The 13,809-nt window shown below is 34.4% G+C and overlaps 1 protein-coding gene across 3 annotated transcripts in view; it reads right to left on the minus strand.

Annotated features, from left to right (window-relative positions):
- Positions 1 to 13,809, minus strand: part of DMD (dystrophin) — a 1,017,291-nt gene that overhangs the window by 683,005 nt on the left and 320,477 nt on the right. For all 3 annotated transcript variants that reach the window (XM_034074486.1, XM_034074485.1, XM_034074487.1), the window contains 2 exons: positions 8,723 to 8,810; positions 1,529 to 1,770 (listed from right to left, as the gene is read on the minus strand). In XM_034074486.1, coding sequence (XP_033930377.1) covers positions 1,529 to 1,770; positions 8,723 to 8,810 — 330 coding nt within the window. The remainder of the gene's footprint in view (positions 1 to 1,528; positions 1,771 to 8,722; positions 8,811 to 13,809) is intronic.

A 13,809-nucleotide genomic window follows, 5' to 3' on the forward strand; every position in this document is an offset into this window, starting at 1 on the left:
TTGCTTCCAACTACATCAGTTACAGTAAGAACAAAGTAAACATTTTTAATATTTTCTCACAAAGCAGTTACTCTGCTCCAAATATGATTGTTGATTGATACCATTGTTTACAGTCACTTTCACATAACACTATCATGTTAGTAGTGTAAGATGCAAAGAAAGCAAGACAGATTGTACACTAAAATTGCATGCTTCTTGTAAGACAGAAGAGACAAGAGACAAGAATATGAAGAGAAGGCAGATGGGAGAGAGAAGAGAGAAGATATATTTCAGTTGGAAGGGACCTACAAGGATCATCAACTGCCTGAACAATTCAAGTCTGACCAGAAGTTAAAGCATGATGTTAAGGTCATTGTCTGAATGCCTCTTAAACACTGACAGGCTTGGGGCATCAACCACCTCTCTAGAAAGCCTGTTCCAGTGTTTGACCACCCTCTTGCTAAATAAATGCTTCCTAATGTTCAGTCTAAACCTCCCCTGGTCCATTCCCATGTGTTCTGTCACTGGATACCAAGGAGAAGAGATCAGCACCTCCTTTTCCACTTCCCTTCTTAGGAAGCTCTAGAGAACAATGAAACTGCTATTATACCTTCAGGAGACCTTGTACACACTGTGTAAAAAGAAGCAAGGAAAGTAAGCCAAATGTACAGATCATTGTAGAGGTACTCTTAAGGCAAGTTTTCCACAAGAAAACAGGGAACTCCTGTAAGCATAATGCCAGCTCAGAAATACCTGAAAACAGAAGTAGTAGCATAGATCTGAATTTGGGTTTCAAACATGGTTTTCAGCTTCAGCTCTGCAGCCAGAGATTTCATAAAGTCAGACTACTACAAGTATCTCATGCAATTTATAATTTGTTACTACATCTCAATAGATTCCTGTCAAACAATATTAGCTTATAAATAATCCACACCTACAGAACTGTCTACAGTAAGAGAGGTAAGGAAATTTCTATGATGATGCAGCAGAAAAACTTAGAGAGAATAATCAATGAATTGGTGTGACGTTTTTTGTACAGCTACTCTATTTCTGTCATCTGATGACAGAAGAATATTCCTCCACTTAACTACAGTATCCACCTTGCATTAAATAGCAGGGTAACAAGTAAAATGGTCTGATATGGCATAATTTTGGACTTTACTGAAGACAATTTTGTGGCCCAGATCCTGATGACAGAGGTGATGAGTAACAGCTTTTTAATGAAGATCCAAAGACAGATTCTTACAGGAAAAAAAAAAAAAGCAAAAAAGAATTTACAAACATAGTTCCCTGGCTTTAGATATCTAAGTATCTTAATAAATACATATTTGGTGCAGGCTTTTAAATACCCATATGCTATGTCCTATTGCTTCTTTATTTCTTTACCAGTCTTTCCTTTCCTTAAATAAATATTTTCAATAATTACCCTGGAAAGATAAAGAATCCATTTTCCACTTTTAGATTGAAATAAAGTAGATCATAATGTGGCCCACTGTTGTAACACCTATGAAGTACAATATAATGAAGAGCTTGGAGAAGGATCTCTAACCTTGCATTTTTCCAGCTGAGTTTTTACTGTAGCAGGATCTGTTGCTGGTGTGGGTTGTGCTTTCAGCCAGCTTTCTGCAGTAACTGCTGTCTGTTCCAGTTGCCGCAGCTGGGAGTAGAAGTCAATGATGTTATTTTGGCACTCCAACCATGCCAGTCTTTCACTCAGCAACTGACAGAACTCAATCCAGCGGCTCTTCAGCTGCTCTGATGCTTGTCTAATGTTGTCAGCATTTAGACCCTCTAGAAAGAAAACAAGTGAGGAAGACACTTAAATAAGTCACAAAGAAAAGAAAAAAAAGTAACATAATTTAACAATTCAATTTCTGTATTTGAGAGTTCATAAATCCCGTTAATGATTTATCATCGAATAACAGTCCTGAACACACAGATGTTACACATTAGTGGAGAAAGCATTTGAAAAATATTTTAAGTTGCTGCCAGGGTACTTTTGTTGCTATGGGAATGAATTATAAAGTGCTTTAAAGTACAAGAATGGGAATAAAGCAGAAAGTAGAGATACAATACATAAAGCTAATTAAAACTGCTGTAAGAAATAAGAAAATGCCTGACAGCTGGATTTTAGAAACTATGTCTGTACTGTACAAGAATGTTGGGGTTTTTAATAAAAAAACAATTTAAATGAATGGGAACTATATTTCACAGTTATTTTGAAGTTTCTGATAATCCAATCCTTAAGTTTTGTTTTACACATTATTTTAGAAATATTATAAGCATTTGGGAATAAATACATGATCAGATCAAACCTCCATTTAGGCCAGTCCCATATGCCAAACAATGTCCATTAACAGATATTAAGCAAAGACTGAGAGCCAAGAAACCATAGCTGACAACTCTATGATTATTTTCAGACAGGGTTTGATTTCTCTGCTATAGTTTGCCTGTTCCTGTCTATAGTTCAATAATCATGCTTGAATTAAAGTTCATAAAAGAAAACTGACTTCAATTATTACAGACAAGGCAATCATCTAGAACTATTAAAGGTAAAAGTGCTATATATATTCTGTGAAGAAAGAAAGGCAATACATATCAAAGACGAGCAAAGGTTTTAGAATAACATCATTTATAGTTATTCTGAAACTTGAACTCAGGTTGAGTTCAAAATAATATTAACTTAAGCATCTCGTTTATTTTTCTGTCATGGCATGTAATGAAACTCATAGCAATAAGACCGATATTGACTTTAAAATTAATAATCTTCTCAATCCACTGAGTAATCCTATATGCTTAAGAACATTTTTAACAACATCATCACTTAGACATACACTAGTTTTCTATTTCTTAAAAACAAGTTTAAAAGCAAATGTGACAAAAGCTTTCAGTGTTACGATTTTATGATACACTGTCATTGTAGTTCATCTTGTTTGCAACCTGCGCTCCCAATCTAAATTAAGATAACTTTATCAGGTAGAATAATGGTAAAGTTCAGGTGCAATTGTTGAAGGTATAACACAGGAAATGGAGTCCCGATAACTGCTAAAAGCCTTAAATAAAGTTTTAAAAAAAAAAGAAAAAAAAATTACTGAAAATTTACTGCAATAAAAATTTCTAAGGAAAGACTATAATACATGCTATATGGTAAACTGCACTAAATTATAACCTCGGATCATGTCTGTTGTGGAGTACCATAGTTCTCTAGTGAATCCTGTTCTGGATTCAGCTCAGGACTACTCCATCCAGAGTCACTTGGAAACAGACTGTGCAGTATCTGATAGCAGTTCCCTGAACATTCTCTGTTTCTGGGGTGTTACGCTAGGCAAGAAAATTGTACATAATTTAAAAAAAATACAGGCAAAAAAGTAGGAAGATAGGAAGCCCAGTAGTACTGAGAGATAATGGCAGCTGTGGTGACTGGAGTAACTATATGTACATTATACTCCAGAACCTGGATAGCACATTATAAAGGCTGAGCGAGAGGATAAAATGAACCTTTAAGCATAAACAGGTAAACAGTACTTTGACATATCTTAATAAAATCCAACAGTGACCTTGTCTTTTGTGTTCATGTGTTTCCATCTGGAGATGTGGTATATATAACTACATTTTGTTAACATGTAATGTCTAATAAACATATAGAAATATGTGAAGAGGCAGCATAAACCTGAACAGCATAGCACATCTGAATATAACCAATCAAAGCTGACAAGTCACACAAGGTCCTGAATCTTACTGACAGCAAGAACAAACACATGTACAGAAGATAAGCCTTTAACGATGCTGTATTTCAACAATTGCTTCTGTCCCGATATGGCTTTGATTGTAAAAGTGCTGTATGTTTATTACAGAGAGCAGATATCTGCCACTGTGCTCACACTTACCTCTGAACCTAGAAAATATTGCCTATGAGTTTGGGAGAGTAGATACAAAAATATTACTTTTATTTATTCCTCCTTTCCTCTCTCTTTAGCTGCCACAGATTCCAAAGTACCCTTAGGCAAGATTATGATTATCAGGGGAAGGAAAGTCATTGATTTTTCTTATGTAATTATCGTTTTCATTACATTATTTTCTTTAAGGAGTCAGAGAGGACTGTATTTAGATTCATCAGTTCCTCTTATTTTCACTCATATGTCCCTCTTAACATTTCTATACATGAAAATAAGCAATTCAATTTTTCTTAATTCTTTTCCTTAATATCTAAACTTAGAATCTAAATGAGGTAACCCTGCCCATGGCAGGTGAGCTGGAACTAATGATCTTAAGGTCCTTTCCAGCCCTAACCTTTCTATAATTCTCTGATTCCACATGTGCACAGTTGAATGAAGAAATGCTTCTCTCTTCATGTAACTAAACTGCACAGTACAAGATTGGAGTGTGCAGAGATATGTTTGGTGAAAAATTGAAGAGGTGTACCTCCATTAGGCAGCACCATATCATACTGAAAGGAAGAAAAATCTGAAAATCTCGACAGGATGCATTTTCAAAACTCTCTTAATTCATAATCCGCTTAGATAACTCAAAGTTGCCCATCAGATGTTGATACATAATTTCCAGAAAGATGTAAGAAAATGGTCATTATTTTCACATGAAATCATTTGGGTAAATTTGGTAGAATTATGTCTTATTTTGAAGAAAGCTAATCCTCAATCTCATAGAAAAATTAATAGTTGTTTGAGTAGCTGATGCTATGTCTGCATAATTTTAATGTTTTTATCTGCTAATTAAATTGCTGAAAAATCAAGAATTTGAAACTTACTTTCATGGTAAGTACTGGTTTCTTCACTATCCTTTGCAACTTTTCATTCTTAACATCAATCCCCTTATTCTGTTTCACTCATAGTGGCAAGACATACCAAAAGTTAACAAACAGGAGAAGAAACAATGAAAACCCCATTCTCCACTAAAACAATATTTTAGAAATAATGTTTTATAATCTTTTCATATTTCATATTCTACAAGCTTCTGATAAAATCAGTGAATAAATACACTGTACACAGAGGAAGCAGATCATCAACTGAAGTGCATCCATTAATTTTATTACCTTGTGTACTGCGCATAACAAATTGTGTGAATATTTTTAATTGTGCAGCACCTTATATGCAAGTACTTTGGAATTGCTACTTAATATGAAGTATATTTTATTAAATGCATTTATCATTTGTTATGGTTCTGTGATAGAATAATGTCGTACTATCTGTGGTTTTATAGCTTTTGACTTATAAACGTATATGAAATAGTAACTCACAAGATAATACATTTCTTCCACAGAACAGTGGCACTTAACAATCACATGGTTTATCACATCACATTCATTTGTATGCACTTTAATGCTGCCTACCAAAATTCCCTGAGCATTCATTTTGATGCCCTATTTATTTTATTTTGAAGTACTATAATGGTCAAGTGTCCACTCAAACTGCTAAACTGCTTCACTCACACATCAACAGATTTCTTATTCTGTTTTAGAGTAGAATGTAGAAAAGAAAAATAAAACAGATTTTTTTCCTAGAAACATTGATAAACAGAAGAGGTAAGTTTGCATTGATTGTAATCATCAGATTTTAAAAAACCATAGACAAAGAAAGGCAGAGCACAGCCCGTGTAGATGAGTGGCTGGATAAAGAATCACCCACCAAAAGTATAACTTATTTCCTCTGTGATGGGAAATGTCCTTCAAATTGCAATGTCCAGAGTCACTGCTTTAAAACACACCTACACTGTATGGCAGTTCTTTCTAGTGCAAAATATTTTTGCTGACAACAGTTGAAAGCATCTACATAAGGCAAGAATAGTGCCCTGTATAAATACATTTCCTCAGAATATTTTCCTATGTGCCAAGGAATAAATAAATAAAACCCTAAATAAACCAATCTAATTATCTTGAGAATTTGATCTTATTTTTTTATTCTCCTCTCCCATCACTGTAAAAATAGAACCAGGAAAAGAAATATGAATGCTACAACAATGAAATTCACCACCATCCTGAATTTACTCTTATAATCAAGCAGAGGTGTTCATCTATTTATGCATTTCATCTCCTACATTCAGAATCTTGTTTACAAGCAAAGAGAAAGCACATTCTATATATAAGTAAAGCCAAGAATTTAGTGATAGCATAATTGAAATCTTAGGAGTTTAATCATTATTAGTCCAGATCTAATTGGTACAAAATAAGTAAAAAAATAACAATACAGTTAAAAATGTCATCACTTTACTTCTCAAGTGATCTATCCCTTAAATGTGTTTGCCTTGTGTAGTTTTTAATTACAGATTAAACTACAGATGTATGACAGTCCTCAACTGTATCACTGGCTAGTTTCCCTAAAGGAAGTACCACACAGAACAATGATAGGAGCATCATAATTTGGGATTTCTAAACTACGGGAGTTGAAAAGACTTTTCATTCAGGACAACATAGCACATCTCTCCACTAGAGTATAAACTGTATGCCCCCCAGACACGCATAAAAGCACATTAATTGCAGCTCCTTTTGTGTTATGGAAAAGAGTTCCAGCATTAGAAGAGGAAGGTAAGTAGGCATGGTCAACCTCTCTGTTTTTTTTTTTTTTTTCATTCAGCAAAACTCTCCTATGCTATATCCTTTCCTATTGTTCTTAATGAATCAGGAATCCACACCCCTCCCCACCCCCCGTGCCAAAAACAGAGGAAACAACTGTATGTCCCACATTTATTACCAGAAGACACACAAAGACTAAACTTAGCTGAATTACTATGGAAAATACATAACTGTGTAAATTTATTATACTTTGAGATTCTACTCTCTACCAATCCCACCTGGTAGTGACTACTGCATTATTTAACTATTTCATACACTATTCTTCAAATTGCCTTTGCAACAGTGGAGTAGCTGAAAGTCCCATAAACATTTTAGTTTTCAAGTCCGCAGTAACTGTTTCTCTTTTTAAAGGAACTGTTTCTTCCCTAAAGCCATGACAAAAAAGGATCTTCATTTGCACAGGCAGCAGCTATCATCCTTGCCTAGAATACCCTTCCTACCAAGGCTGCTACAGTATATGGCATGATACAGAGCTCTGAGAAGTTGATAGCTAGACCGTCTTGTACTTGCAGCCCAAAAGGAAGATGTACTTTCTAAAAAAAAAGGTGTGATCTGGGAGATATTGGAAATATTTATATGCACATCTAGCCACAGCTGAGATCACAACACCTATAAACCATGAATAAGCATGGGCCCATGGACTAAAGGATAAAAAACAAGAGCACCTTGAATTAAAACTACATGAGCATATTTAAGATGAAATATTAATCTACTCAATACTAGACAAGGTAGGTTGTACAGTACCAGGAAACTAATATATAAGGAGACAGTGAGTTCTGCAACTAAAACTGAAATCAATCACCTAAAAATAATATATAACCTGAAGAAACTGAATCTTGAATTCTTGAGGTTCAAGTCTGCACTTGGCCAAAGGAAGGGTGGGGTACAACTAAATGTGCTGCAGACAGATTATGCCAAAACTAAGCCACCTTGACGTGGCAGCAGACAAATTTCAAGTGTTGCCTTAAATATTCTGTATAACCAGTTCTTTCAGGCAGGAAGCATAAAAAAATTGTCAGAATTTTTCACATGGTCAAGCCATGGAAAACTGACAAAATGATTTCAAAGTGTGTGCAGATGATACCAGACCCCCTTCAGTCTACTCACTGAGCCTGGGGAGGGAACCTTTGTGAAAGTTGTTACAGTAATGATAATTAAATAGAGCCCACACATTAAATGTGGTAACTTTAAAAATATTGCACCTTCATACTTAAACAATTTAATCTTAGGATTCTGTTTTTCTTTTTCTTTTTTTTTTTTTTCAGCCTGGCCAGTTAGTGCATCAAATTCAAAGTATTTAATTTTTAACAATTAAATTTTTGGTTCTTCATTATAATAATTGATATATGTTATCAAGCTTAGTGTATTCAAAATCTAAATTTCTGATAATCATATGATGGACGTCAGCCCATGCTGAATATTTTAGTGCAAAGTTAGATATTCTTAAATAGCAAGGACAATGGCATGACAATCATAATTTTACTTTCATCTACCTTTATTTTTTCTTTTTCCCTTGAAAGTTTTAAAAGTTCAAAAGAAAGACACAACAGAGTTTGGTTTGTTTTTTTTTTTTTAAATCGGTAATAAAAATAAAAACTTACAACTATTTTCTCTTTAAATTGTATAAGCTTTGACATTTATTATCATTGAAAACCAAATGCCAAAAATATCTTCCAAAGCCCAATCAAATGTTATATTTTCTATGATACAGAGCATTAGAGCAATATGTTTATTACAAAACGTACATTGTATATTGTATGTCAGAAAGCCCCTTTTTTAGACTGTCCAGAGCAATGCCTTCAGGGCTTTCTAAACTCAGATGAGTTAATGTACCTTCAAAAGATTAGCATACTCAGAAAATAAGATTACAACTTAAGTCTCTGAGCAGAACAGATTGTTAATATACAGTTCATTATTGTGAGCAAGTTATACACACGTTTCTTTTCATGGTACGGAAGCGCTAAGGTTTTTTTTTTTCCTTTTCTCTTTTCGAATTAACATATTTAACATTCAGAAATAATAAAAGAACTATAAGGCAATATTACTTTACTGTTCCATTTAGACAGTATTTGCTAATATAATTATTGTGATAAATATGAACCTGTGCATTTATCAAATCCCTAAGAAGATTATCTAAATCAACTCCCATGTAATTACCATTCACCATCTGTTCCACGAGGGCCTCAGCTGATCTGCTGGCATCTTGCAGTTTTCGGTACTTCTCAGGCTTTTCCCACTGGATCGCCTGCAGCATGACAGGAAAGGTATTTCAAAAGAGGGATTTTGAAGAAGAAAATAATTAATCTCAGGGATGTCTTCTGCTTTCTTGAGACCATTTAACCTGTCATACTGCCCTGCCAGCCTCCCAGTTTGCGATGAAACCAGAATGTACTGCATACCATCAAGGACCTAGTCATAAAGTCAAATACATATACTGACACAACAGAACTGATTTGAGAAATTATATAGATCAGTATTTTACAGACAAATAAAAGACATATAAACTAAGAGTTATTCAAAGACACATAAAGCTATTCTAGAACAAAAAAAAAATTGACAGAAATTCTTTGTAGAAGAACAGATTTGCTTATTTCTCATGGTAACAGCAAGAATTGAGCATGCTAACCATATTACAAGGGTTCATAGAGTACTTCAGCATTGAACCTATATACCATTTGTTTGATTATATTACTCTCTTGTTTAAAAAGAGAAACAAACCAAACCCTGCAAAATGGATATTAAAGTAGATATCTAACATCTGTATGAACATAAATAGCACATATACATATATGAGCTACTAAGTAAGAGAGTTAACTGCAGAATGAACACGGGCTTCTAGTTATGTATTGTACCTAATACTCTGAATTCACCTTTCTGCATTCAAAAATTTCTCACCCATTCAGGCTAGCACTCAGGTTAGCTGGTAATGGCTGGTAAACCTATCTTACGAAGTTTCAGGATATAGTATAAGTCAAAGATTTTAATTAATTTTGGGTTGATAGCATTACACATGGAAATAAAACCATTTTAGATCTGACAGCCCCTCAGTGCTGTCTTATAGTTAACATCATGAAGTCACTCGATTGGTTTTAAACTGATTTAGTTTAGGTGTAATTTAGAAGCTCTAAATCAGAACCCCAAAGAAGCACAGGGCCATAGCCAAGTCTGACACCAAAATTAAGACTGTAAAACCCCCAGAGACCTTGAGTAGCAGAGTTTCCCATAAATCAGAGGTCTTCACTTCACTGCAGCAGATGCATACATATTAAAGGATATGCCACTGCAAATCCTATATGACATGTACGAAAAGATAACACAGTCCTGGCTGCAGTGTCTCAGTTTGGCTGACCCCACTAGGCTTCCTGATCACCTTGTTTATTGCCACAGCAAAGGTATCTTCTGTGTGATTTGACTCTTCAGGGGAAAAAGTTTCTTGCAATTGGAAAGAAACCTCAGTGGGTGGCTAACAATGCATTTAGTAGAATAACTTGATACGCTTACATTTCATAGAATCATAGAATTAGGAGGAATTAATATAAACACTTTTGAATAAACTCTGTGAAAATATATTTTAAAGTGTGATGCTTAAAACATTTGCAGTTTAAGAAGCATCAGCTCCACAGAAGATTTTCCCAGATAAGGAGATGTTCAGAACTTTAAAGAGAGATTTTTAGTTAAATTCACACATTTCCACAGCTTACTTAAAACTGCCCTGCATTTGTGCATATAGAAATTATTAAACAGAAGGATTTCTAGCAATAACCCCAAGATGCTATCAAACAGTGTTACTAATGAAATTTTGTATAAATACAATATATAAAGAAAGGATATTTAGAGAAGAATGAAGGATGGAAATATATTGGATTTTATTAACCTATCTTTGATATATACCTATGTTATCACTGAAAGATTACAAAGTTTAACCCCAACGAGTTAAAGATTACTTTATTAATTATTTATAGGTTTTGTAGGTCAATAAAATCTTCTACCATTCCACTATACAATTTAAATATTTTCCAAATTAAAAAAGAAATAGTAATTCTCTGCAGAGTTCCAAAATTTCTTACAGAATCCTAATTAATACTACTCTGTCTATAATGCCAGGTATGATTAGCATGAATCTAACTACAGAGAACTCAAAGGAATCATTAAAACACTAAAATATACTGAAAATAATTCTACTTGTCTGCAGTGCCAGATGCATAATTATCATGACTGTAACTGTAGTGAGCACAAATGAATCATTATAGAAACTTAAAATATACTAAAAATTAGGTTTTAGAAATATAAAAAGTGATATTACATCAAAGTCTGTGGCAGTGAACCTTTCAGTGTACAGTAATACACCATATACGCAAAAAAATGTGGAGAAATATCTGCTTCTCTCCTGAAAGATTACAGTTTCCGGGTCCTGACAGAAAATTTAAAAAGTATTTGTATAGTCCTTAAATAAACATGAAAATTTGGTACATACAAAACTTTCTGTCAATCACTTTTCTCCACTCATTTTTATGCAACCTGAATACACGATAAAAATGAACTTCTAACACTCATTACAGGAATACATACATTTACACACAGAAAGCACACCATTAGCCAGAGTAGAAAAAACTGTCGTTTTGTTCCACACAGAAAGACAAATTACCTTATCTGGGGAGAAAGGAGGACGTTCACCCTAGCTACTCCTAGCACTAACCAGTGTCCTGCCATTGTTCTACATACTGTCATTGTTTGCCAAACCTGCAAAATGTCTGGGATTTTTAAGCTTCTAAGAAGGATTTCTTCCCGTAAGCACATGTAAAGTGCTTCCATGGGAAAAACAACGTGTAGAAGGGTGGGAAGAAGGGTGTAGAAGCCCTGGAACCACCCCTCATTTATCTCTTTGGCTCCATTTTGTTAATTTTTTCCTTCACTGAAGGGAACCATTCAGGTTCCCTCGTGACAGAAATAGGCTGGTTAAGTTTGTAGAAGTTTGTGAAGTTTTGAAAGTCTTAGATTCAGTACATTGTAATCAACCCCCCCCCTTTTTTTTTTATGAAAAATTGTGGTAGTGACAGAGCAACTTCAAAATATTTTCAAATATATGTTTCCACTTTTTTGCTCTGTTTTCTGAAAAGATTTTTTCAGGAAAAAAAAATAAAAACAATGCAAAAAAAAACCCCAAAACAAACAAACAAAAAACCCACCAAAATGAGGGAAAAAAAAAAAGCAGTTAATTTTACAGTTGGCTTTCAAATCAGGAATTCTCTTCTGAATTATTTGCAACTGGCAATGCAAATATGTAGTATCCTAGTTTTAACTGATTGAATAACACTAAAAATTCATCTTTAGCTAAATATCACCTGAAGGTGAGGAGGCTGGTTTCACAATGATAAGCATTTTATCTGACCCTGAGATTGGCAGTCAATGACTTCACAACCTAGAAAACACTAATGGTCAGAGTATTGAATGGTATTTGGATGTTATTAATATCAAGTTAACACCCTACTTTGAGAGCTCTGTGAAAGGATTCACGGTAGCAATACTCCCTGACCTCCTCTGACTCTGATCAATTACCCCTTAGGGCAGGAGATGGCAACATTTTCATCATTGGCTCTGAGAGTGATTCAGCTTTCAAATATCCAGGCCCAACAAAGCATGTCTGAAAAAGGTCAGTAAACCAGAACAAATAAGAATGGAACTTTTGAGAAGGGCAAGAGAACAAATTTAATTGTCTAGGATCTCTGACATTTTCCTTTATATCTGTTCCTTGCCTGCTTACCTTGGATTCTGAATTTCTAGGTGGTGCTTCTTGGCTAACCAATATTCCTTTCAAGGAGTTTTATTCCCGTTTTATTCTGGGATTAGTGTCCAAGCTGATTTATTATAAAGCAGGATTTTCTATCTAAAAAGTTTTAATATTTTGTAGCTGAACCTTTATATATTTGAATTTGCAATACTGAAAGCTCATCATGGCTTTAGAAAAGTAACAATAAAGAATATGTAATAATTGGAAAATGTTAAAAATGTAATGCAGTGTAACAATATTAACAGCATTAATGTTTGGATGTCTTCATTATTTAGGAGTAGTATGGCTGTTTCACAATGAAACTTCTATACTTATGGCATCCAGTCTCTCTGGCCAGGTAAGACAAGTATTTTTCTTTTATAACACGGAAGGGCTATAAATGTTTTTGCTTCTTCCCAGACATAGAAATGGGCTTTATGTGCATATCTAATATATTCAATCTACATAATACATTAGCCTTAAAAATAAGGCTAATCGCCTGCCAGTTTCTGAAGAGCAGACAGCTTAGTAAAGTCAGTGCATTTCATACAGCCTGCTTTAGGTTCTGTCTCCTCAAGGCTCTTCTGAGCTGGGATAGGAACAGGTTTTGAACTTGATGAATCATTAGCGATGGCAAAACAGATTTCCTTGTGGCTGTCATTACTGAAGTCAGCATCCCTCCATCACACAGCAGATGTACTGCCACTATATCATACAGAAGTGACCTCTTATTCAAGAAAAATGATGAATAGGAGGAAGCTGCCACAAAAAAAAGAAAATCATCTAACTAGTAACTTGTCCTCAAAAGAACAGCTGAAAAGAAAGTCATTAGGAAAAGACCCTAGAACTAGGCACCTATCACGATGGGCAACAAATGGTAGGTCTGACATCAGACAAGCACAGGTATTCTGTGCTACACTCATACATATATATATATATATACACATATATAGTTATATATATTTAATTATATAGGGAGAAACTAAATGATAGTTCTATATATAAGGGCAAGATGGGACTTCTGCATACATGTGCCTGTAGTTGCATTCAAGCATGTATAACACAGGGATTTAACTATGTATGTGAGTACAACACAATCTTTTTCCATTATCACTAACAAATATCTTCCTTCTTAGTATTTCAACTTTTTTTATGTGCTTTCTACAACTTTACTAGAGACTATAATATATTAAAACCCACACTACCTTTTCCATTGATTTGAGGCTAATTTTGAGCAAATTAGGAACAAAAAGTGTTAACAAGCAACACAAACTGCTCAAATCAAAGAACTAGACAGTACTTCCTGCCGTGACTACTAGCCTTACAGATGGAGACAGAAACTAGACCTCAAAAAGCGAGGTCAGAGCAAGCTTTAAAATCTGGCATTAAAAAAAAAGTGATTTTTTGCTTTTTTGAGAAGCATGACCCAAAGACTTCCTTTAACTGAAAACCATTCAACACTGAACAATGTAGTACT

Source organism: Melopsittacus undulatus, chromosome 2, assembly GCF_012275295.1.
Source record: "Melopsittacus undulatus isolate bMelUnd1 chromosome 2, bMelUnd1.mat.Z, whole genome shotgun sequence".
Lineage (NCBI taxonomy): Eukaryota > Metazoa > Chordata > Aves > Psittaciformes > Psittaculidae > Melopsittacus > Melopsittacus undulatus.